Source organism: Lampris incognitus, chromosome 20, assembly GCF_029633865.1.
Source record: "Lampris incognitus isolate fLamInc1 chromosome 20, fLamInc1.hap2, whole genome shotgun sequence".
NCBI classification, from domain to species: Eukaryota; Metazoa; Chordata; class Actinopteri; order Lampriformes; family Lampridae; genus Lampris; species Lampris incognitus.
The window spans coordinates 13,148,993-13,171,137 of NC_079230.1; the positions used below are offsets into that span (position 1 = coordinate 13,148,993).

Genomic DNA, 22,145 nt, shown 5'->3' on the forward strand with positions numbered 1-22,145 from the left:
AAATGGGTCTGGGGTGATGTGTCAGTTGAAATAATACTTTTCCTTATGGTCGGATCTTCAGAGTTCTCTGCCACACACACACACAGAGTCAACTCTGCGTGGGGATGTGCCACAGAAAGTGGGATATGCTAATTCTCAAGGCTCCAATTTTACTTGCTGTTAAAGTCGTTGGTTTTTCCAGGGTCCGTTTGCCTATCCGGGTGAAATTGGTGAAAAGGGCATTCCTGGATATCCAGGAGCACGGGTAAGTTTTTTTTTAATCTATCAATTCTAGTCGTTTTCATTGAGAATAAGTGATCCCTTAGAGAGTTGTGAACCACCACAAGTGTTTTTCTTTTCTTTTCTTTTCTTTTTCCTAAACAGTTCCTCTCTTTTATTTCATGCCTCCATTTGGTCTGGAACATTTATCCCCTCTTCTGTGTTTTTATAACCATCTGTCCTCTATTCTTCTCTCTCTTTTTTTTCTTTCCTGTGGTCCTATGTCAAATCCCCACTGCATTTTGTGGTCACGTCTCATTACTGTTGCCGTCCCTCTTCTTCTGTGGTCATGTTTGTCCCCCACCCTGTGTGTACTTCTTCTGTGGTTTACGTTGTCTGGGTTTCCTCCCGACAGGGTCCACCTGGTTTTAACGGACCTCCTGGATCTCCAGGACAACAAGTAAGATCTACAACTCAAAACAAACTGAATGTGAAAAATATCAAGAAAGAAAAGGGGGTTATAACGCGTCAAAGACACCAATCTGACAGTTATTTGATGGGGAAAAAAAATCAGCGCCAGTGCATTTTGCAGTGAAATATAATGAAAAATGAGTTGCGATTAATAATACTTTACAGTATGGACACTTTTCATCTTTTCATGCAACAAGCTATACACATAAGTTACAGTTAATTTCCAAAAATAATATATATATATATATATTTTTTTTTATAACAGGGATTCGCTGGAAATCCAGGTTTCCCTGGTCAGCCAGGATACTACGGACCTAAGGTGAGAGGATGGGGACAAACTTCAAAGTTTTCCATTTTTGTTTCTGGTTCTTTATCCAGAAATCTCACTATGGGTTGGACAGGTGTGACATTTACAAGTGATGCTCCTCTCTCACCAGTCAACGGTGGTGCTTTAAAATGAACTGTAACCCTGCCCGTGTCGGCTCAGAATTGAGTATTCGGGGGCATCCGGGTGATGTGGTGGTGTATTACATTGCCTACCACCAACACAGGGATCGCCGGTTCGAATCCCCATGTTGGGTATATGTCCTGGTCGCTGCACTAGCACCTCCTCTGGTCGGTCAGGGCGCCTGTTCAGGGGGGAGGGGGGACTGGGGGGAATAGCGTGCTCCTCCGACGCGTTACGTCCCCCCGGCGAAACTCCTCACTGTCAGGTGAAAAGAAGCGGCTGGCGACTCCACATGAATCAGAGGAGGCATGTGGTAGTCTGCAGCCCTCTCCAGATTGGCAGAGGGGGCGGAGCAGTGACCGGGGTGGCTCGGAAGAGTGGGGTGATTGGCCAAGTACAATTGGGGAGAAAAAGGGCGGGGAAAAAAATCCAAAAAAAAGATTTGAATATTCTGTGGCTTTACTTTGAAATAACAGCACATGTTGAAAATGAAGAATAGCTGCCACAAAGCCAAAGAAAATATCCCAGCATTTTTTTTTTAAACAAACCTTTCTTATTTGTTATTATGACCTAAGTAACCCCATACTGTACGGTTCTGGTTTTCTGCTAATTATGTTATCATCAATTTTGGCTAACAGGGAGATCAGGGAGACACCGGCCCTCCTGGACCCCCTGCTTATACTGATGCTTCAGGTCTTTCTGTTCAAGGTAACACACACACACATGCACATGCACACGCACACATAGTCACACATACAGTCTCAGCAAATGCTATTACAGACCAATGTCCAAATTGTCTTTTTTATCCAAGTTCTGGAGAGAGTAATTTCATCTCAGTTGGTTTCTTTTATGAACACTAATAGTGTTTTTAACAGTTTCCAGTCTGGTTTTAGAGCACTTCACAGTACCGAGACAGCTCTAGTTAGGGTTACTAATGATCTACTGCTGACTGCAGACAGAGGTGACTGCTCGATTTTAGTCCTTTTAGACTTAAGTGCTGCCTTTGACACAGTCGATCACCGTATCCTTGTACATCACTTAGAGACTTGGGTTGTCATCACGGGCTCGGCTCTTAGTTTATTACATTCTTACTGTCCAACAGAACTTTTTCTGTTGTTCTGGGTAACTACTTCCTCGATGGCTGTGGTGGCCCTCAAGACTCAGTTATTGGTTGGCCCCCTTCTGTTTTCTATATACATGCTACCCCTTGGCCAGGTCATTCAAAATCATGATTACCGTTTTTATGCTGATGACACTCAGTTATAGTACATGCCACTAAAACCCACAGATCCTAGCGCTCTAGAAAATCTTTCTACTTGCCTCTCTGACATTAAATCCTCGATGTCCGAAAATTTTCTGAAATTTATTGTTGGTAAGTCTGAGGTCATTCTGTTAGGTCCTGAAAATTCCATCAGCCCTTTTGTCACTAATCTTGGTGATCTGTCAGGTAGTCTTAAGCAGGCTGCTAGAATCTTGGGGTAATATTCGATGTTAATCTCAGTTTTGATAATCAAATCAAACATGTTGTTCAGTCATGCTTTCTCCAGCTCAAGCTAATCTCCAACATTAGGTCATTTTTATCAATTGCCGATCTGCAAAAAGTTGCACATGCTTTTATCTATTGTCGGCTTGACTATTGTAATGCACTTTATTCTGGTATCAGCAAGGGCTCCCTCTACTGTCTGCAGCTGGTATAAAACGCTGCTACTCGGCTCAATACCAGGACAAAGAGGCATGACCATATCACTCTGGTGTTTGCCTCCCTACACTGGCTCCCTGTTATATTTCAGATTGATTTTAAAATGTTATTGCTCACTTTTAAGGTCTTAAACGGTCTTGCTCATGCATACAGTCCTGATTTATTGAGCTGGTATATGCCCTCTCGACCATTAAGGTCCGCAGATGGAGCCCTGCTGGTTATTCCCGTGTCTCAGTTTTTAAGAAAGGGTAATTGGGCTTTTGCTGTTAAAGCCCCCACACTGGGCATACGGGAAGCGCAGCGGTCTCTTCCGTTGCCTACCAACATGGGGGTCGCCGGTTCATATCCGCATGTTACCTCTGGCTTGGTCGGGCGTCCCTACAGACACAATTGGCCATGTCTGCGGATGGGAAGCTGGATGTGGGTATATGTCCTGGTCGCTGCACTAGCGCCTCCTCTGGTCAGTCGGGGCGCCTGTTCGGGGGGGGGGGACTGGGGGGAATAGCGTGATCCTCCCATGCGCTACGTCCCCCTAGTGAAATTCCTCACTGTCAGTTGAAAAGAAGCAGCTGGCAACTCCACATGTATCGGAGGAGGCATGTGGTAGTCTGCAGCCCTCCCCGGATCGGCAGAGGGGATAGAGCAGCAACCGGGATGGCTCGGAAGAGTGGGATAATTGGAAAGGTACAATCGGGGAGAAGGAGGGGGGAACAATCCAAAAAAAAAAAAAAAAAAAACCAAAACAGCCCCCACACTATGGAACTCTCTTCCTTTTGAACTAAGACAATCCAAGTCTCTAGCTTATTTTAAATCTCGTCTTAAAACTTGTTTTTTTTTTTTTTTTTTTTTGCGAAAGCCTTTACAAATGTTTGACATTTGTTTTTATTTATTCATACTGTTTTTATTTTTACTCTTACCAGTTTGGTCTAATTCTTATTTTTGCCTTGTCTGGTTTTATTTCTTTGTCTTCTCTGGTTGGCTATAGGATCATCAGGTGACCCAGGCAATGATGGTTTACCTGGTGCCCCCGGCGACCAAGGCCCTCCAGGATTCCCTGGAGCACCAGGTCTACCAGGAACCAGCACAGGTAATGCCCCCCCCCGACACACACACACACAGGCCTGCCTGCCTGCCTTTCTATCTATCTATCTATCTATCTATCTATCTATCTATCTATCTATCTATCTATCTATCTATCTATCTATCTATCTATCTATCTATCTATCTATCTATCTATCTATCTATCTATCTATCTATCTATCTATCTATCTGTTTGTCTGTCTGTCCATCTAATCATTCAATTCATCCTCATCCCCCATCCCAGGTCGTCTTGGTTCACCTGGTTTTCCAGGCACTCCGGGTCCAAAGGGAGAGAGAGGTGACCCAGGGCGACAGACCCAGGGCCCTGAGGGACTTCCTGGTTCTCTTGGACTGCCAGGTCTCCCCGGTCCACCTGGACCACAGGGACCCCCTGGTATGTTCACTTGACTCACACACTTCTCTTATCCTTCCGCTACAAGATGACAGTGACTGAGGTATATACTATGGTTGGGTCCACAGGTGGATAAATGAAAGTTTATATAAGTTGGTACATATGTTAGCTAGCACAGTGGCTAAGTTGTTAGCACTGTTGCTTCAAAGACTGAAAGGCCTTAGACTGAAGAGGTCACTTAGTTGAGTGATGAAACACATCTGTCAATAAACGCTGTATCCAGATGAACTGATTCAACCTTATTTGAGCCTCAAAGCAAGGAGATCCCAAATTTGATGCCCCTCTGAATGAAACTTCAATGTTCTCCCTTTTCTTTTTTTTTAATCTTTTTTTTAAATATGGCTTTCCTCCTGGTGCTGCGATTTCCTCCCACAGCCTAAAGATGTGCATCCTAAATGGATTGGAGACTTGGCCCATAGGTATAAATGGTAGCGTTAATGATTGTGTTTGTGGACCCTGTTATGTACTGTCCAGGGTGTCTCCCTGCCTTCTGCCCAAAGCCTGCCTGGATGGACTCCAACCCCACGTGACCCAGAAATGAAGGAGTTACTGTGGAAATTGTATATTATTTAAAAGAAAAAAGATTTTACTGATCAAATACTGAACTGTTTTTTTTTTTAATGAAATTAACAACTGTACCCACTGTCCCGTCCAGACTGTGACATTAGTGTGATGCCCCTAGGAAAGTAAAAGACAAGCTAGGGGTGGTTTGCATAACAAAATGGCTGACTGACTTACTGTCCTCTTCCTGACGGTAAAGGTTTATCCTCTGACCCCTGCATTGCCATCCATAGGGGGTCATTCGCCAGGCCCAAGGGCCAATCAAACGCAGGTACACTCTAGGTGGTTTTATTGCTATGGTTGACATGGCAATATCAAGCCTCGCACAACCAAACAAATCTAAAAACAAACGCCCGACAGCTGATGTCTAACAGCCCAGACACTCTTTTATGCTCTACTCTTTGTAAGGGTATTGGTAAGTATAGCCAAGAAGAGTGCAGCCTGCTGTTAGCTAAACTTGGATGGGAGCGTCTTTCTACTCCAAGCTGCTTTTACTAAATGTGCCCACAAGATGCCGCCATTTCCCCCAAATACAACAGCGTCCCTGGAGATAATCGCTCAACCGCCTGTGATAATTAAATGCTGTATTTATTTATTTATTTTTCGTGCTCCAAGGATGATGAGGGTAACGCAACACTAATAATATATATAATAATATAATGGGGTTTTTTCAGCCCCCTCTTTGCTTTTAAGCTTTTTAATGAAACCAACAGGAAAACTCCATTAACAAAACCAATTTTCTATATGAAGAACTAACCAGAGTACACATACCTCATTTTCCTTTTTTTTTTCCTTTTAAAATTTCATTTATTTATTTGTTTATTTATTTGGCTTTAGTGCAGAGCTGCCCCCATTGTGCAATGCTTTAATTATTTATTTGACATAAGGGATGTAGTGGAGGTTACGCCTATACCATAACTAAGTACATAATTATCTTGACAAGTAAAGTTATTGCACTCTAATTGCTATTAAGTACTGGCATTATATATGCCAGTACTGCATCATTATATAATACAGTACTGCGTTGTCTGCATCATAAAAGAAACGTGAAAATTGCGGGTTTCATAAAAAAAAAAAACCCAAAAGACAAAAACAAAGTCAACTGAACACTATATGTTAAATGTATTTATGTTTTTACATGCATATTATTATTTGTTATTTACCTTATGATGGGAGAATTGCATGAAAATTATTTTCTTTCAGGGAAATAAAACCCAAATCTGCCATAACTGAGATTCATTTAAGTATCTTGTCTAAAAAAAAAAAACTTAAAAAAAACGTGTTAGTGATTGTACTTATGAATGGTGCCAAGTGGAGCACGTGGGACACACTATGTATGGGACGTATTCTCACCACTACATCCGATAGTTACAGTGTCATTTAAATTTGAGTTACCTGTACTAAATAACAAAAACAAACAAAAACACTGCAGCACAGCCCAAAACCGGGAATATTCTGATTGTGTGTGTGTGTGTGTGTGTGTGTGTGTGTGTGTGTGTGTGTGTGTGTGTGTGTGTGTGTGTGTGTGTGTACTCACATGTGCTCGTTGGTAGGCATCTCTACAGTTTTCCCAGTCGATGCTCCAGGAGTCCCTGGGCAGCCTGGCCCCCGAGGGCCGCCGGGTGGTACAGGATACAAAGGGTTTAAAGGTATACATACATTCATATATATACACACTAACAAACACACATGTAAGACTACAGACGTGCATGAACTCACACACATACAGATGTGTGTACATGTTTTTGTGCCCCCTCCAACGACCTTTTATATTTTCTGTATCTGTCTCTTCTACTTCTCCCCCCCCCCATTTTTCTTTGCGTCTTCCATGTTCTCCCATTCTCTTTACTCTTCATCTCTGCATTCTCCTTTTCTCTTTATTCCTCTCTTACTCCTTCCCCCTCTTCTCTTCTTTTCTCCTCTCCTCATCCCTCCCTTCCTCTCTTCCTTCCATCCAATTTACTGTTCTCCTCTCTCCCCCTTCTCCCTGTCCCCTCTGTCTCCTCTTTCCTCCATGCTCTCCACCTCGCTTGTCCTCCAGGGGAGGCCGGCGACTGTGCCTGCCTAGGAGGAGACCCCAGAGGGGCCCAGGGTCCACCAGGACCCCCGGGGGCTGACGGGAGGCCAGGTTTCTTTGGAGCTAAGGGAGAACCCGGAGACTCTGGAGGGCCTGGCTTCGGGGGAGCCCAGGGGCCTCCTGTGAGTAAAGGGGTTGTCTTGGAGTTTACTGGGATGCAGACTGCTTGTCGCGCCTTATCAGATGGCTGACAACATGCGTTTCTGAGTCCAATATGACAACATTCAACTTTTTTTTTTGTCAAACTAAACTAGCTTTTAGGGCTGGGGATCAGCAGGTACCTCCTATATTACATTGATATTTTAGTGACGACTTGATACATGTGATTTTTGAAATATTATGGTTTTATTATGTATTATTATATATGAGTGTTTTTTATAATGTATTATTTATTTATAAATATTATAAGTTATTTATTTTATGATCATTTTATTGTATAATAATGATACGGCAACTCGATATCATAATTTTTTCAAGGCATCATCCCTTCTCAGCTACAGTAAAATGTGTAAACGGCAAAAATCCAAAGAAAATCCACAATGACATGCATTTATTTTAAGCATAGGTTTTTATGAGCGTTCTGTCCAAAGGAAGACACTATTTAAAGACCAAGTTTGTCTTAAAACACATCGTTGACATGGTCAGTTCAGCAGGGGAAATACCACACATTTTCTAAAGGTTGTCGTGCATGTACGTGTGTACTTGGATGCAAATCGTGTTTGTTCTTCATGAAGCAGGACAGAACGAAGACAGTGAACTCAATAAAACATGTTATTGTGAGAGGGAGATTGATTGACTGAGCCAATCAAGCCGTAGGTTTGAGTTGTAAAAGATATATGCGGTGTACTGTATATGCAGCATCTCATTTTACCTCTTCAGGGTCGCCCGGGTGAGCGAGGCTACTTCGGGCGTAAGGGCGAGAAAGGGGCATCCTACTATCCTAACCTGGGCATATCAGTGAAGGGGGAGCGGGGAAATCCCGGACCCGGAGGACCCCCAGGTGAAATGGGAAAACCTGGGCGAGACGGATTGCCTGGCTTTCCTGGATCTCTTGGACCTCCTGTGAGTAATCACACTCACACACACACACACACACGACCACACACACAGAGACATGCACACACACGGACTCACACTTGTGTGTGTATGTTAGGGATTTTCCATTGATACTTTGGGCTGTGCCGAGTCAAACCATGCTGCATTGATTTGCTTCCCATTACCTTTTTTTTTTTTGTGGATTTTCCTCCCCAATTGTATCCGGCCAATTACCCCACTCGTCCGAGCCGTCCCAGTCACCCCTTCTGCCTATCCAAGGAGGGCTGCAGACTACCACATGCCTCCTCCGATACATGTAGAGTCACCAGCTGCTTCTTTTCACCTGACAGTGAGGAGTTTCTCCAGGGGGGACGTAGCGCGTGGGAGGATCACACTATTCCCCCCAGCTCCCCCTCCCCCCTGAACAGGTGCCCCGACCGACCTGATTCAAGAGTCAAGATTCTTTATTTGCAAGGCTCAGCGTTTTCGGTTTTTACCGACTTTCACCGAAAAATACTCAGATTTTCACCCGGATTTCATGTTTCCGCGGATCCAAAAGTTGTTCCTGTTCGTGTGAGGTTATGTAACAGTGTCCTCTTGTGGCAAAATTCGGCATGCTGGATGGCTTTGGAAAAAAAAAACCGAAAACGCTGAGCCTTGTTTATTTGTTACGTCTCATTATACAAGTACAAACTCTTTTGTTTCGGCTCCGCAACACTGAGCAACAATAGTAATAAATAACAACAAAACAGAACAAAAAAGCAGTAATAATAATAAATTGTGTGTGTGTGTGTGTGTGTGTGTGTGTGTGTGTGTGTGTGTGTAGGCCCAGCCTTAATAAATGTGCATATGTGTATGTAGTTGCTTGTATATTTGTGTGTGTTTGTGTATGCCAAGCTATGTCTGTGTGAGTGTGTTTGTGTATAAACTGATGATCCTCTGAAGACCATAGGTCAGTACCATCAGTCCAGCACCAGGCTCAGTGTCTTTAATGTTCTTTGTTCAAAAGCCTGGTTGCCTGGTGGAAAAAGCTGTTCCGGATCCTACTGGTCCGAGCTTTGAGGCTGCGGTACCGCTTGCCTGACAGTAGCAGCTGGAACAGTCCATAGTTGGGGTGGCTGTGGTCCTTGATAATCCTATGGGCTTTGCTGACACAGCGTCCATTGTATATGTTCTGGATGGAGGGAAGCTCGCATCCACTGATGTCCCGGGCCGTCCGCACAACCCTCTGCAGGGTTTTGCGGTTGTGGGCGGTACAGTTGTCATGCCAGGCGGTGACGCATCCAGTCAGGATGCTCGCGGTTGTACCTCAGTAGAAGGCCCGTAGAATCCTGGGCCCCACACATCCGGCTTCCCACCCGCAGACACGGCCAACTGTCTCTGTAGGGACGCCCGACCAAGCCGGAGGTAACACGGGGATTCGAGCCGGAGATCGCTGTGTTGGTAGACAAAGAAAGAGACCGCCATGCTACCCAGATGCCCGCCCCCCCATTACCAGTTTAAGTGCACTGAGTCGCACCCGAGATAGACCGCCTCCGGAGTCAGGCCAAAGCGCGCCAGACCCGCCTCCAAGCGGGTTGCGTTGATGCCAGGTGGGCTTTGCTGAACGATAGCTTCCTCTTCTAGATCCGTTTCGTCATCCCGTCTCCATTTTTCAAGCAATAAGTGGTAGATAACAAACAAAGTTGTGACAACAGCCTAAAAATCCATGATGACAAGTAGCTGGCTTCCTACAACCGTTGCACGGTGCAATAGTTAAACGGCGCTAAAGAGGGCGCCGCTTTTAAGCGTCATCGACTCAAGATGAGTGCATCGTCAGTTAAAGGCACACCTCGAAGCCGGTAGCCCTGTTGCGCCGGGCTCATGTGCCGAGTCAAACCGAGTCGAGCCGTGCCAGCACATTTGTATGGAAAAGCCTATATGTGTGTATATATACATAAGATACACACGTGTATATGCACAGTATGCCAGAACACACTGACACATACTGTACATATGTATGCATACCCTTTCATCTACTCTTTTTTTTCCCCACACCTCTGCTCTCCTGGTCTCTCCTCCTCGTGTGCCCCCTTCTGTCCATCCTCCGTCTGTCTTTTCTTTCCACGCTCTTCCTCCTCTTCCTCCCCCCTTTTTTCCCTTTGATGTCCTCCTGTCTGTCCCTGTCTTCTTCACCTCCTCTCACCCCTCCTCTCGTTTCCTTTCCTCTCCTCTACCAATCCTTTCTACCTCCCCTCTTCAATCTTCTATTCACTATTCACATCCTCTCCTCCAACCCCCCCCCCCAACCTCCTATCTCCAGGGTGATGCCGGTTTCGGCACCTTTGGTGAGAAAGGTTTCCCAGGGTTCCCTGGCTCTAAGGGTCGTCCCGGTGCTGCCGGCGAGCCCGGTATTGGGTATGATGGAGCCCCAGGTCTGCGTGGAGCCCCCGGAGAACCCGGTATCAATGGGTTGCCAGGACAACCTGGTTTGCCTGGACCAACAGGTAGGTGACACAGGGTGGGAATGAAAAATGATGCAATGGAGGATTCGTGTGTTGGGTTGAGTTTGTGTGGGTCAGTTAATGTGTGAGTGTGTTTCTGAGTTGCATGCATGTAACTGTGTGTGGGTCTGTTTGTATGTGTATGTGTACACAAGCATGCATGTATAGAGTATATGTGCATATGTGAGTGAGTGTGGAGAAATTATGGAGTGTGAGAAAGCCAGTGTGTGTGTGTGTGTGTGTGCGTTGGATAAAAAAGTGAGCGCGCAAGAAAAAGGTAGAAGAGAATGAGTGTGAGAAAAAGAGAGAGGAGAGAGAGCCCTCGTGTACATGGCAGTGTTCATGTTTATGTTTGTCTCACTCCATTCCACCCCCAAACAGGATGACGTCGCAGCATGGCGCCGACCATCACGTCACGTCACACTCCATCTTAATTGCCATAGCATCCTCATGCTAACAATCTAAACCATCGAAAGATTCCCTTCATGCAGACAAATGCTTCCTAGACACTTCAAGCGCTCAAGGAAACGCCAGGACAGAGTAGATCTTTTTAGTTTTCACTGCCAAAGCAGCTTTCTCCCCTCCATCCCCTGGCTGCTGCAGTATTTTTAACTACATGATTAATGGTCTCCATTAATGTGCTTTTTCGCGCCCTTCTACAGCCAATAATCCATAATCTTCAAACTGCTTTACTGGTTGATTTATTGATGCACACTGATTGAATGACAAGTGATTTTTTTTTTCATTTGCTATAATTGCGCAAAAGCTTTTGTGCTTCTTTGGTATCAGAAAAGATGTAACAAATGGTGTCACAAAATGAAATTCTCACACCATATTCGACAAACGCGAGCCAAAACAAAAATGCCAGCAAATTGTTGTTGGAGAACTCTGCCATCTTACTCAGACGCCGTTGTGGTACATCTCGTCTGAGACCAAACGACGGAGAAAAAAAAAAAAGCTGCCACTCATCTCCGGTATGAATGTGAGCTCTCCTAGCGTGACGGCTACAGGCGCTAAAACAACTGATTCAGTTTGCTGTTAATATGAAGGTTATTCCCATTCACAGGCCTGAGAGGGCACAGGCTGTACAGAAAAAGAGTGAAGGTCATTTCAACACACTTCTCTTTTGGCCTTGATACATTTTTGTAACATATCTGTCAATTTGACAAAGATTTCTAAATCTCTCTCTTCTTGATGAAGGGAATAACCTGTAACAAGCCCTTTTACAGTGAAGCAAAAAAAAAAAATTAATTTGCTTTTGCTTTAACTGAATGAGCCTTGGATAATTGAATGGAACTGATTGCTGATTCGCTGATATCTGTGTGATGAAATATATTTTAATTGCTTGATTGGCGTATGCAAATGATCCTGAATGGCTTTGTATGCTGCCTCTCTCTCTCTCTCTCTGTCTCTCTCTCTCTCTCTCTCTCTCTCTCAATCTTTACCTCTGCATCACTCTCCCTCTCTCCTTCTGACTCTCCCTCTCTCTATCCATCCCACCATCTCTGTCTCTTTGTTTTTCTGTCTCCCTCCTCTGTCCCTCTCCTTTTAATTCACCTCCCCCCCTCTCTTTTTTCAAACCCTTCATCCCTCTTACCCCCCCTGTGCATGTGTATCTGTCCAGGTGAAAACAGCTGTGGAGGGCTTAATGACGCCTCTTTACCAGAGGGACAGGGTGGGTAACTAACTTCTTCCTCCAACAGCCACAGTAACTTGCCCGGGACCAGCAGCACCCCCTAAAGGCCTTGGCCACACCCAATACAAATACAGAACCAGTCTCAGGGAGAAGGCTTGTCGCGGTGGGTTGTTTGCCCGGTGGTGTACAGTGTGAGAGCCACACTAGTGGTACCAACATTGTCAGTACCAGTATTTTGCCAGTGCAAATGAAAGCGCACGTTATCGCTCCGGCGCTGACATTTGCTGACTTCATTAAGTGACTGAATGCAAGAAACAACATGCCTGATGTGCTGATCATTAACGGACACAATGTAAGCCAGTTAGGCTCATTGTCCATTCATGTTATATTTTACATTACGTCATAACTTCAGGTCAGTTACAGTCTCATGTGAGTCAGGGGTGTTCTGAAAGTCCCAGAGTCATTATGCAGATAATGGGGGAGAATTTGCAACGCATAAAAAAAGGAAGGCCAACGTTTCCCTCTTCTGGCAGAAGGCGGTAATACTGGTCATAAATGGCGGTAAAGGGCAACAACACCGGTGTAAAACGATACCACCATGACAAGTTCAGGCAGAAGAGGAACTTTTGGAATTGAAAATAAATGAATTAGATTAAAAGAAAACTCCACCCCTCCAAAAAGGTAAAGGCCGGGGGGAAGTGAAAGAGAAGAAAGGCCAACCAATCCCAGGGCCAAATTGACCAGTATTTATACAATGGCAGCCAATAATCTGCAGGATTACAGGAAGTGAGATCCTCTGTAACCATTGTTAAATAGGGATTGGGAACTGCCAAGCCCTCAGGCTGCTGGCCAAATTTGTTTAGGACTCGAAATTCAAAATTTCAATGAATGAAACTTTTTTTTTATACAATTAGTATCATAAAACTTCAGATTCTACTGCAGGATCTCTGCAAGTTTCCAGTGTAAGGTTAGTGTTTGTAGTTTTTCATCAAGATTGTAAATACTTGTACCAGGCTGTGTTTCAGATTTCTACGTCTCATTGTGAGGTGGTAGAAAACCATGTTGGATGGATGCTCTCGAAGCTAGTGGCCCTGGGTAATGCAGGTCTTTGGAAACCTCAGCAGACCACAAATAGCTCACTGTCAATCATTTGTTCATGATGAAACCAATGGAAGTGTCTCGCTCCCTGAGTCCCAGGGAATTCCATTTGGGCAGAGTCAGTTGATGATTGACAGTCGACGGTGTTTTCGTGGCACTGTGGGCTTTCAAGATGAATTTGAATGCGGAAATTAAGTCAATGTCTCCTTTTTGACACATGAGTTGCTCCATCTCATCATTGGACAGATGCAATTGTTTTTACCCTTCCCCCTTCTCCAATCAAAGCTGCTGAAACCTGGCGCATGTTTTTTTTAAGCCCTGCCTCTGCTATATGCTTTAACCAATGAGAGTTAGTTTGGGGGTGGGTGGGGGGTGGGGCTTAGTTTAAGTTAAAGGAGCAAAGTCCGTGCCCCGTTTTTCAGCTTTTATAATGTTCTAATTTACTGTCTTGTTTATAATCCTCTAATTCTATCATTGGAATTGTGGCTAACTGCCATTAACTGTGATGAACTTGCTACTAACTACATTCAACCGTCAGCACACAATAACATTCTCACGGTCAGACTGAAAATAATCTAAATAAACGTGTATGACTGCTAAAAAAAAGACACCAACCTGTAACAGCATGACTTGAAGCGATGGACAATCACACTGCGAAAGACATTCATCCAGTTTATGTACAAAAACAGAAGAGATTCTGAGAGAGTGGGGCTCCCATATATTGAGAGATTATAATTGTAACGGTTAAAGCTGAAACAAAACCAGATGGAAATGTATAGTTTTGACGCGCAGTAATATGTTGCATTTTTAGTTACCAAGAAGCTCAGTAGCTTGATTTTACGATCCTTGCGAATGTCCCAGCTTTTTGATATTTTTTTGCATCGTCTAATGCAGCAGACTCGAAATGATAGGCACCTTGGTGTAGACTTAATTGTAGGTTTACATGTTTTTAGCCCAGATGTCATGTATCCTGTGCTAGAGCTAGTGTTAGAACTTCACTGATAAAAAAAACAGATGCCAGCATCTTGTGTTTAGCAGCCTAATATTGCTATTTTTGCTGTTTTATGTTTCTTTGTGCTAACCTGTGTGTGACCGCTACCAGGCCAAACGCTACCCTGTCGTATACCTGGTGAAGACGGAGACCCCGGATACCCTGGTTTACCCGGACCGCCAGGTAACATCCAAAATTTTACCGAACTGACATCTGAGAAAATATGCACTGGTCTTATGATGTGATGCTAACAAACTGTAGAGACTGCACAGATTACACCCTTTTCAAATTTGGTGCCACCATCAGTTTTGGCTTTTTTCTACCCTTTAAAAACAAACAGTTGTACCTGCTTAATTTAATATTCATTCTATCAGTTTCTGCTTGTATGTTGTGTATGTTGTTATTCATGTAACGATCACGGATGCCTAGACTTGCTAGCCCTTGGCTAATGGGTCGGATCCTTCAGTTGACTGGTTAGCGCAGTCGCCTGTGGTGCAGGGAACCCAGGTTGGATTCCAGCCTGCCCCCTGAATTCCTGCTAAATTTGGTGGCAGCGGTGGGCTACATATGCGCTCAGAGGCATGACAATTTAGCGAATTCAGGGGGCAGCCGGGCACTGCCGCCGCAGCTGGGAATCGAACCCGGATAGTCCATACCACGGGTAATTGAGCTAATCAGTCAACTAAAGGGTCCAACCCGTTGGCCAAGCGCTAGCGCGTCTAGTCATCTACGGTTGTTACATTCATGTATTGCAGAGGTTGTTTTCAAGTTTTATAGGGTTATCCTAGTTACACTGTCTTTCTTCGTGGTTTGCTGGGGTGGGGCTGAGGTTGGGGGCTTCACCACAGGTGTAGGTGGGCAGGAGAAAGCCTTGAAATACATTTCATGTGATGGTACATTTTAAAAATTAAATTAAGGGCCTGGATATACTCCAGGGCGGACGTGTATGCGGACGGCGGCGGACCCCACGAACGCATAGTACTTCTGTTTGTACGACTTACTGGAGAAGAAGAGCTGCTTTGTTTGTTGTATTTAGCACAATTGGAGAAAAAAAAGAAAAGAAAAGCGGAAAGCAAGAAAATTGTGTGTGCGGCCGCTCAATCACAACGGGACCAAGGAAGGGGAGTTCAGCACGCTGGTGCAGGAAATGAGTGTAATGGACGAGGAAAAGCAACGACGGACATCTTCACACAGCCTCTCTTCAAAGTCGGTGTCCATTTTTGTTTACCATCGCATGCGCAGTTGCACCCTTGCCCGTGCGGACCAACACGGACCAAGTCCGCGCGGACACAAAAAATTGGAGGTACGCGGATGTCCACGCAGACCCTACGCGTACTCCCTCCGATGACAAAATTTACATCTTGCGGACCCTCGCGTACTCGCGAACGTGGAAAGTATAACTTGCGCTTAAATCCAACTGAATAATAACAGTTTAGCATAGCTTCTCCCAGTTTTTTAAGCGCTGTTTAATTGTTGTTGGATTCTGCCCCACAGAAATAAAAAAAAAGACAGATGCTGAGTTTTGTTTTGTATTTCCCACCTCCCGAAAAATCCTCAAGTTTGCCATTCCATGAGGACATGTGATGAACTTCTTGATAGCTAACTTCAGTTTAGCATAATCGCATAACACACATCTCAGAACTAGCAGCTTCTGTCAAAGGGAATTTTGTCATAAATGGTTTAGTAGTCTATGGACTGTGGGAGGAAACCGGAGCAACCGGAGGACACCCACGTGGTCCAAAGACATGTAGGTCAGGTGAATCGGCCATACTAAATTGTCCCTAGGTGCGAGTGTGTGTGTATGTCGGCCCTGTGATGGACTGGCGGCCGGTCCAGGGTGTCTCCCCGCCTGTCGCCCGGTGACTGCCGGGATAGGCTCCAGCATCCCCGTGACCCGAATTCGGATAAGCGGCTTGGATAATGGAATGGAATGGTTTAGTAGTCCAACCTGGATAAGGGGCGATTTACAAATAAAGCACTTATTCTGAGTCATTTATTATTCACTTATGGAAACGAATTCATACAAATGCATCTCTAAAAGGAATGTTTTAATCTGAAAATTCACAAAAAAAAAAAAGGCTGACAAGCTAAAGTAAATGGTTAGTCAGCGCATACGATTGACATCTCTGCTTGTGTCAGGTCCTAAAGGTCAGTCAGGTTTCTCGGGAAGTCCTGGACGCCCAGGGTTCGATGGCATCAAGGGAGATCGAGGAGACCCCGGCTTCGGAGGACAGCCCGGACCCCAAGGTAAAAGCCCACAGGATGGTCTTCATGTCACATGCAGGAGATGTGGTGTAATGTGAAAGTTGTGCCACCGTTGTGCCACCGTTTTGTGAAGAAAATCAAATAAAATCTAAACTGAAAAATCCAAGACAAAAAAACAGAGGGTCCCCAATGCAGACGCAAAATGTCTTCACAAGTTTTAATATCCTGTGAAGGTGAAGGATTGTGTTGTTTGTGCAGCCTTATTTGGTTTAATAAAAACAGAGGATTAGATATTGGGATTTTTGTTTTGAATTTGATTTTCTTTTTTTTAATATATACTGGAATTTACCTTGTGTCTCCACTAAAGAGCAGTCTGTGACCTAAAATATGAGAATAAAATATATGACTGGATCAGTCCATCTTCCCTCATGCTCTACAGAATGACTCTCCAGATTCAGATTCTGTCTAGAATGTAAAATATGATTGGATAAAACCAGAAAAGACACTAAGATATTGTTCACATTAGATATTTTCTATTAGTATAGAAATGTACCCAGGTTTAGCTCCCAATTAAATACAGATATTATCAACCGCCACCAGTCACCCTTGGCACTCATCATCCTTCCAGGTTTTCCGGGACCCAGGGGGGACCCTGGAGCGCCGGGTCTCCCTGGTCAGAGCTTTGATGGTGCCAGAGGAAAGGACGGCCTCCCTGGACTCCCAGGAGCCAAGGGGCAGCCTGGAGATGTGCTGGGGGCCACACCTGGATCCCCAGGACTGGACGGATTACCAGGCGCCCCTGCGGACAAAGGCCTACCAGGCACCCCAGGAGGGCCAGGATCACCAGGTGGGTTGAGAGAAAGACAGCGAGAGAGAGGAATATCGAAAATGGTGTTGATGCAAGCTAGAAGCAAGACGGTAGTAAGTTTATCTGTCTGAGTTATAATGACGACTAGCAGTCGTAGTGGTAGCAGCTATACAGCGTTAGCCCAAGTAGTTACAGTATTAGTAATAGTATCAGCAGTGGTTTGCATGATAGAAAAAAAATCTGGCGTCCAGGTTGCGTAGCAGTCTGTTCTGTTGCCTACCAACACGAGCATCACCAGTTCGAATCTCTGTGTTACCTCCGGCTTGGTTGGGCGTCTCTACAGACACAATTGGCCATGTCTGCAGGTGGGACGTGGGTGTGTGTCCTGACCTCTGCGCTAGCACCTCCTCTGGTCAGTCGGGGCGCCTGTTCGGGGGGGTGGGGAACTGGGGGGAATAGCATGATCCTCCAATGCACTACGTCCCCCTGGCGAAACTCCTCACTGTCAGGTGAAAAGAAGCAGCTGGTGACTCTGCATGTATCAGAGGAGGCATGTGGTAGTTCGGGGCCCTCCCCGGATCGGCAGAGCGGGTTGAGCAGCGACCGGGACAGCTCAGAAGAGTAGCGTAATTGGCCAGATACAACTAGGGAGAAAAATCGTGGGAAAAAAATCAAAAAAGGAAGAAATATCTTAGTATTTGCATTAATTGTTATAACAGTAGAAGAAGTTATAGACCTGGTGGTAGCAGCATTAGTAGATGTACTAGTTGGCTGGTAGTTGAAGCAGCAGTTGAATTTGTGGTGCTGTTGTAGTAATACTGCAGAAATAGCAATAGCCAGTTGTAATAGTAGTAGTAGTATTAGCAAGTAGTAGCAGTAAGGATAGTAGTAATAGGGCTGTTATAGTGGTAGTAGCCTTTGTCGTCTTATTTCTAAACATTTTCCCCATCTTTTACTTCCCATGTCCAGGTTTTGATGGGCGTTCCGGTGGTCCCGGGTTAAAAGGAGAGCGTGGTGTAGACGGGCGTCCCGGTATTCCCGGTCTTCCAGGGCTCCCCAGCGGGCCAACCGGCGGTGTGCCTGGCCCGCGTGGAGCTCCTGGCATCAAAGGACTGAGTGGACCACCAGGTGAGGGGGAATTTTTTTATTTTTTACTTGAAGCGTTTCGGTTGTCATTGGAAATGTCAAGATTAATGTATCCACACCTTACTTTACAGTGTTTGATGGAACTTTTTAACACCCAGAGAGATGTGTATCCGTGGTCTGGCACATATTCATGATGTAAATGTCATGTTTGCCATACAAAGGGGGAAAAAGACGTTATGTATGACGTATGACGTTATCTTTTCAGCTTGTTTTCAGAGAAAAGAAGAGTAAGCATGATTTTGATCAACTTTGGCTGTGATTGTTGCCCGTGCCCTTCCATTACTTTTGATTGTTGGTGCACAGTATCTCTCTTTTTCAGTCCGCCTTTTAGAAACACAACAGTTGCTTTTTATTTTGTTGATACTCTTCATCATCTTCATCATCAAAAAATCGTCTTCTCCTTTTCCCATCCTTCCCATCTGTTTTTGTTTGCCCTCTCCTCATTCTTTTCCTCTCCTCTTCCCACAAACCACCTCCACCATCATCTCCCTCCATCTTATCATCCCTCCATCCTTCTATTCTTGATGTTGGGTCACTCGCTAGGCTGCCAAGGTGAGATACTCCCACGAGCTCCATCCTTAACCTCCATCCCTCCGCTTCCATCCTGACATCCTCCACCCGTTAGACCAAGCTCCTTTACTTTCATCCTGCCATCCCCTGTCCCAAAGCTACCAACCGGCTCTCCATCCCCTGTCCGCACGCTCCGAAAACGTGTCATCCGCAACTCATGTCATCTTGTATTTGCTCGCTAACTTACATTTTTCTCAAAGCAAGTGGAAACAATCTGTCTGTGTTCAGGTTTCAGACACAGGCGTCAGACAGCTTTGCTAGTACTCATTAATCTGGGAGTATTTTGTTGATAGTCGTTTGTCTTTCGAGATGTAATCTTTGAAGAAAAAACATCCGGAAAAGTCAGTGTATCTCGACATACAGGCAAATCATTCACTTGTTTATTGTAAAATAAGATTTTAAGACTACACCCAAGGTTAAGTAACTACAATGGACAGTTTCTGTGCTTTGTAGAGGCACTCTCAGATTCTTCCTGAGAGTTTGAAACTGAGAGAAAAAAAAAGTCAAATACAAGGGCGGCTTTTTGTCACTGGGTTTGCGTCGCAGCCAGCGCTAACCTTTACTGTTTGTTTTGTGTCTTAGCCTATTTGAATTCAACCAATAATAGATTTGTGTGTGTGTGTGTGTGTGTGTGTGTGTATGTATACGTGCGCGTGTGTGTTTGCGGTAACCACAACAGGCTTGTGTGGCTCCAACTCTCCCAATGCAGATGCAGCTTATTAATACCAGCCATGCTCCTTACGTGGCTATCAGACCCCTTTTGTAAAGGATGTGCTACCTTGTAACACATCGGCGTCTCTGGTTTGGGACAACGCAAATTTATCTTTGTTCTCAAAGCTGTGCATTTCGATGAAAACACCACTTGTTGGCTATACATGTGTTGCCCAAAAGTAGAATCACGTAACTTGAACGTATTGTCCCAAACGAGACGCTTGGGGGTGTGAACGCATTAGTGCCCTGTAGAAAAAACAAATACACTAGGCTTTCTAGATATGTTTATGGTTGAGCAAGCTAATTCATGCTGGAATTGCACTTGAGTTTCCCCTACCCTTATTTTCATTCTGTGTTTTCTACGAAAATGAAAACAACAAGAAAGGTGTATGTCGTAAATGTAAACAAATTCAACCTCTTTCGAAAGCGGCGGTAGACAACTTTTCAACTTCTCCCGCTGGCATTTCCAAGCGTTTTTATGGTATGCTCCGCTATCGCAAGACAACCGGGTTGCTTTCCATCTATTAGCAGCCTGGCTAATGTCCAAAGCAACAAACAACTGAAAGAATCCCATTTTGAACTAGAAACCCCGACCTCGGTGCTATGATAAAGGCAGAGAAAAACACCCGGTGGTATTAATAAGTACACAGGTTGTGTTACCTACTGATCCTGTAGAAAGAATGCCAACTGAATGTCAGTTTGGAGCCCTTTCAAGTCCCCGGTGTTGTATCGAACTCTGTTTCCCCGTCGAGATCTGTTTCCCCCTAACCAGAGTTCGAGATCTGTTTCCTTCTAGCCAGAGTTCGCTGCAACACCGGGACGCTTGATTAACCTTAACCAAGGCTCAGCGTTTTCAGTTTTTATTTTTCAAAGCCATCCAGCGTGCCGAATGTCGCCACAAGAGGGCACTGTTACATAACCTCACATGAAAAGGAACCATTTTTTTGATCCATGGGAACAAAATCCGGGTGAAAATCAGTTTAAAAATCTGGGTATTTTTCGGTGAAAATCGGTAAAAACCGAAAACTCAGCCTCACCTTAAACCAACCTCTGCCTAACCCTAAATTTAACATAACACATACCGTAAACTAATCATAACCAATAGCTTACCTGTTCCCCCCTAGCTAATGCTTTCGTCTGGCTAGGGGGAAACAGTTCTCAACGGGGAACACTGGAGCTCGACTGAGTGAATGCCCGACCGAGGTTCACTTTTACCTTCTATTACGCTCCCTCTTCGCCTCCTCCGTCAACAGAGTTGTTTTTTTTTTCTCTCTCTCTTGCCGGGTAGAGTTTCCGCTGTCACTTCGGTTGTTCCACCGTCCGCCATTTTCGCTACTGGGGATAGCTACCGATGGCTACCTTGGAAAAGGAAAGCGCTATCCTCTTCCTATTTTGGTTGCGCAACGGTTGACACGCTTCCTTTGTGCCGTAAACCGACCCTTCTTTTCCCCGCGAGATCGTAACTGGTGGCAGACATGCGAGGCTTATAGGGAACCAGTCTAAACACCATTGGGGGAACCAGTCTAAACACCATTGGTGTTTAGATTGGTTCCAAGCCGATACTTGTATTTTCCTAGATAATGCAGCTGCACAGTGCACACTTCAAGTACATGAAAGCTTTTTTTTGTTTTTTTGGATTTTCTCCCCGATTGTACTTGGCCAATTACCCCACTCTTCCAAGCTGTCCCGGTCGCTGCTCCACCCCCTCTGCCGGTCCGGGGAGGGCTGCAGACTACCACATGCCTCCTCCGATACATGTGGAGTCGCCAGCTGCTTCTGTTCACCTGACAGTGAGGAGTTTCGCCAGGGGGCGTAGCGCGTGGGAGGATCATGCTACAGGCGCCCCGACCGACCAGAGGAGGCGTTAAGTGCAGTGACATACCCACATCCGGCTTCCCAGCTGCAAACACGGCCAGTTGTCTCTGTAGAGACGCCCGACCAAGCCGGAGGTAACGCGGGGATTCGAACCAGCAATCCCCGTGTTGATAGGCAACAGAATAGACCGCTAGGCTACCCGCACGTCCTAAGTACATTAAAGTTATTAAAATCAATCCAATATATATATGCTTGACAATTGAATAGGTCTGCAATGCATTAAGGAAAAACGTCTGCATCCAACCTGTTCTTTAATATTTATTTTTATTTTTTATTTTTCACAAAATAACAAAGTTGACAAACTAACAATATATTTATATGGCTGTTATCACAATTCCACTCAATGCATCGTGGGTTCTCATTTGTTTTTTAACAAAATAACCAAGTAAATAAACTAAAACATGTCTTTATAAACAGCTCTTTATCAATTCCACTTTGTCTGAGTTACCTGAGTGAACTCGCTGTATTCCGTTGTATGTTTATTTTTTAGATGCTGTATCAAATTGGTAGTATTGAATGCAGTTCTGTTACTACCGCCTCGAGAAATGCTCGCATTGCAGACATTACAGCTGGATGTTGGACTGCTTTCGTTTTCCAGTTTAAAATATTTCCACGCTTCAGACATTTTAGCCGCGGGTACA

General features: G+C 44.8%; 1 protein-coding gene across 1 annotated transcript in view; it reads left to right on the top strand.

Annotated features, from left to right (window-relative positions):
- col4a6 (collagen, type IV, alpha 6) overlaps positions 1–22,145 on the top strand; it is a 123,365-nt gene that overhangs the window by 81,797 nt on the left and 19,423 nt on the right. Inside the window, exons 13-26 of the mRNA XM_056300855.1 lie at positions 182–244; positions 614–658; positions 935–988; positions 1,756–1,825; positions 3,802–3,882; positions 4,168–4,290; positions 6,911–7,068; positions 7,826–8,008; positions 10,284–10,467; positions 14,301–14,372; positions 16,329–16,436; positions 17,023–17,241; positions 18,172–18,330; positions 18,892–18,900. Of these exons, the coding sequence (XP_056156830.1) occupies positions 182–244; positions 614–658; positions 935–988; positions 1,756–1,825; positions 3,802–3,882; positions 4,168–4,290; positions 6,911–7,068; positions 7,826–8,008; positions 10,284–10,467; positions 14,301–14,372; positions 16,329–16,436; positions 17,023–17,241; positions 18,172–18,330; positions 18,892–18,900 (1,528 nt within the window). The remainder of the gene's footprint in view (positions 1–181; positions 245–613; positions 659–934; positions 989–1,755; positions 1,826–3,801; positions 3,883–4,167; positions 4,291–6,910; positions 7,069–7,825; positions 8,009–10,283; positions 10,468–14,300; positions 14,373–16,328; positions 16,437–17,022; positions 17,242–18,171; positions 18,331–18,891; positions 18,901–22,145) is intronic.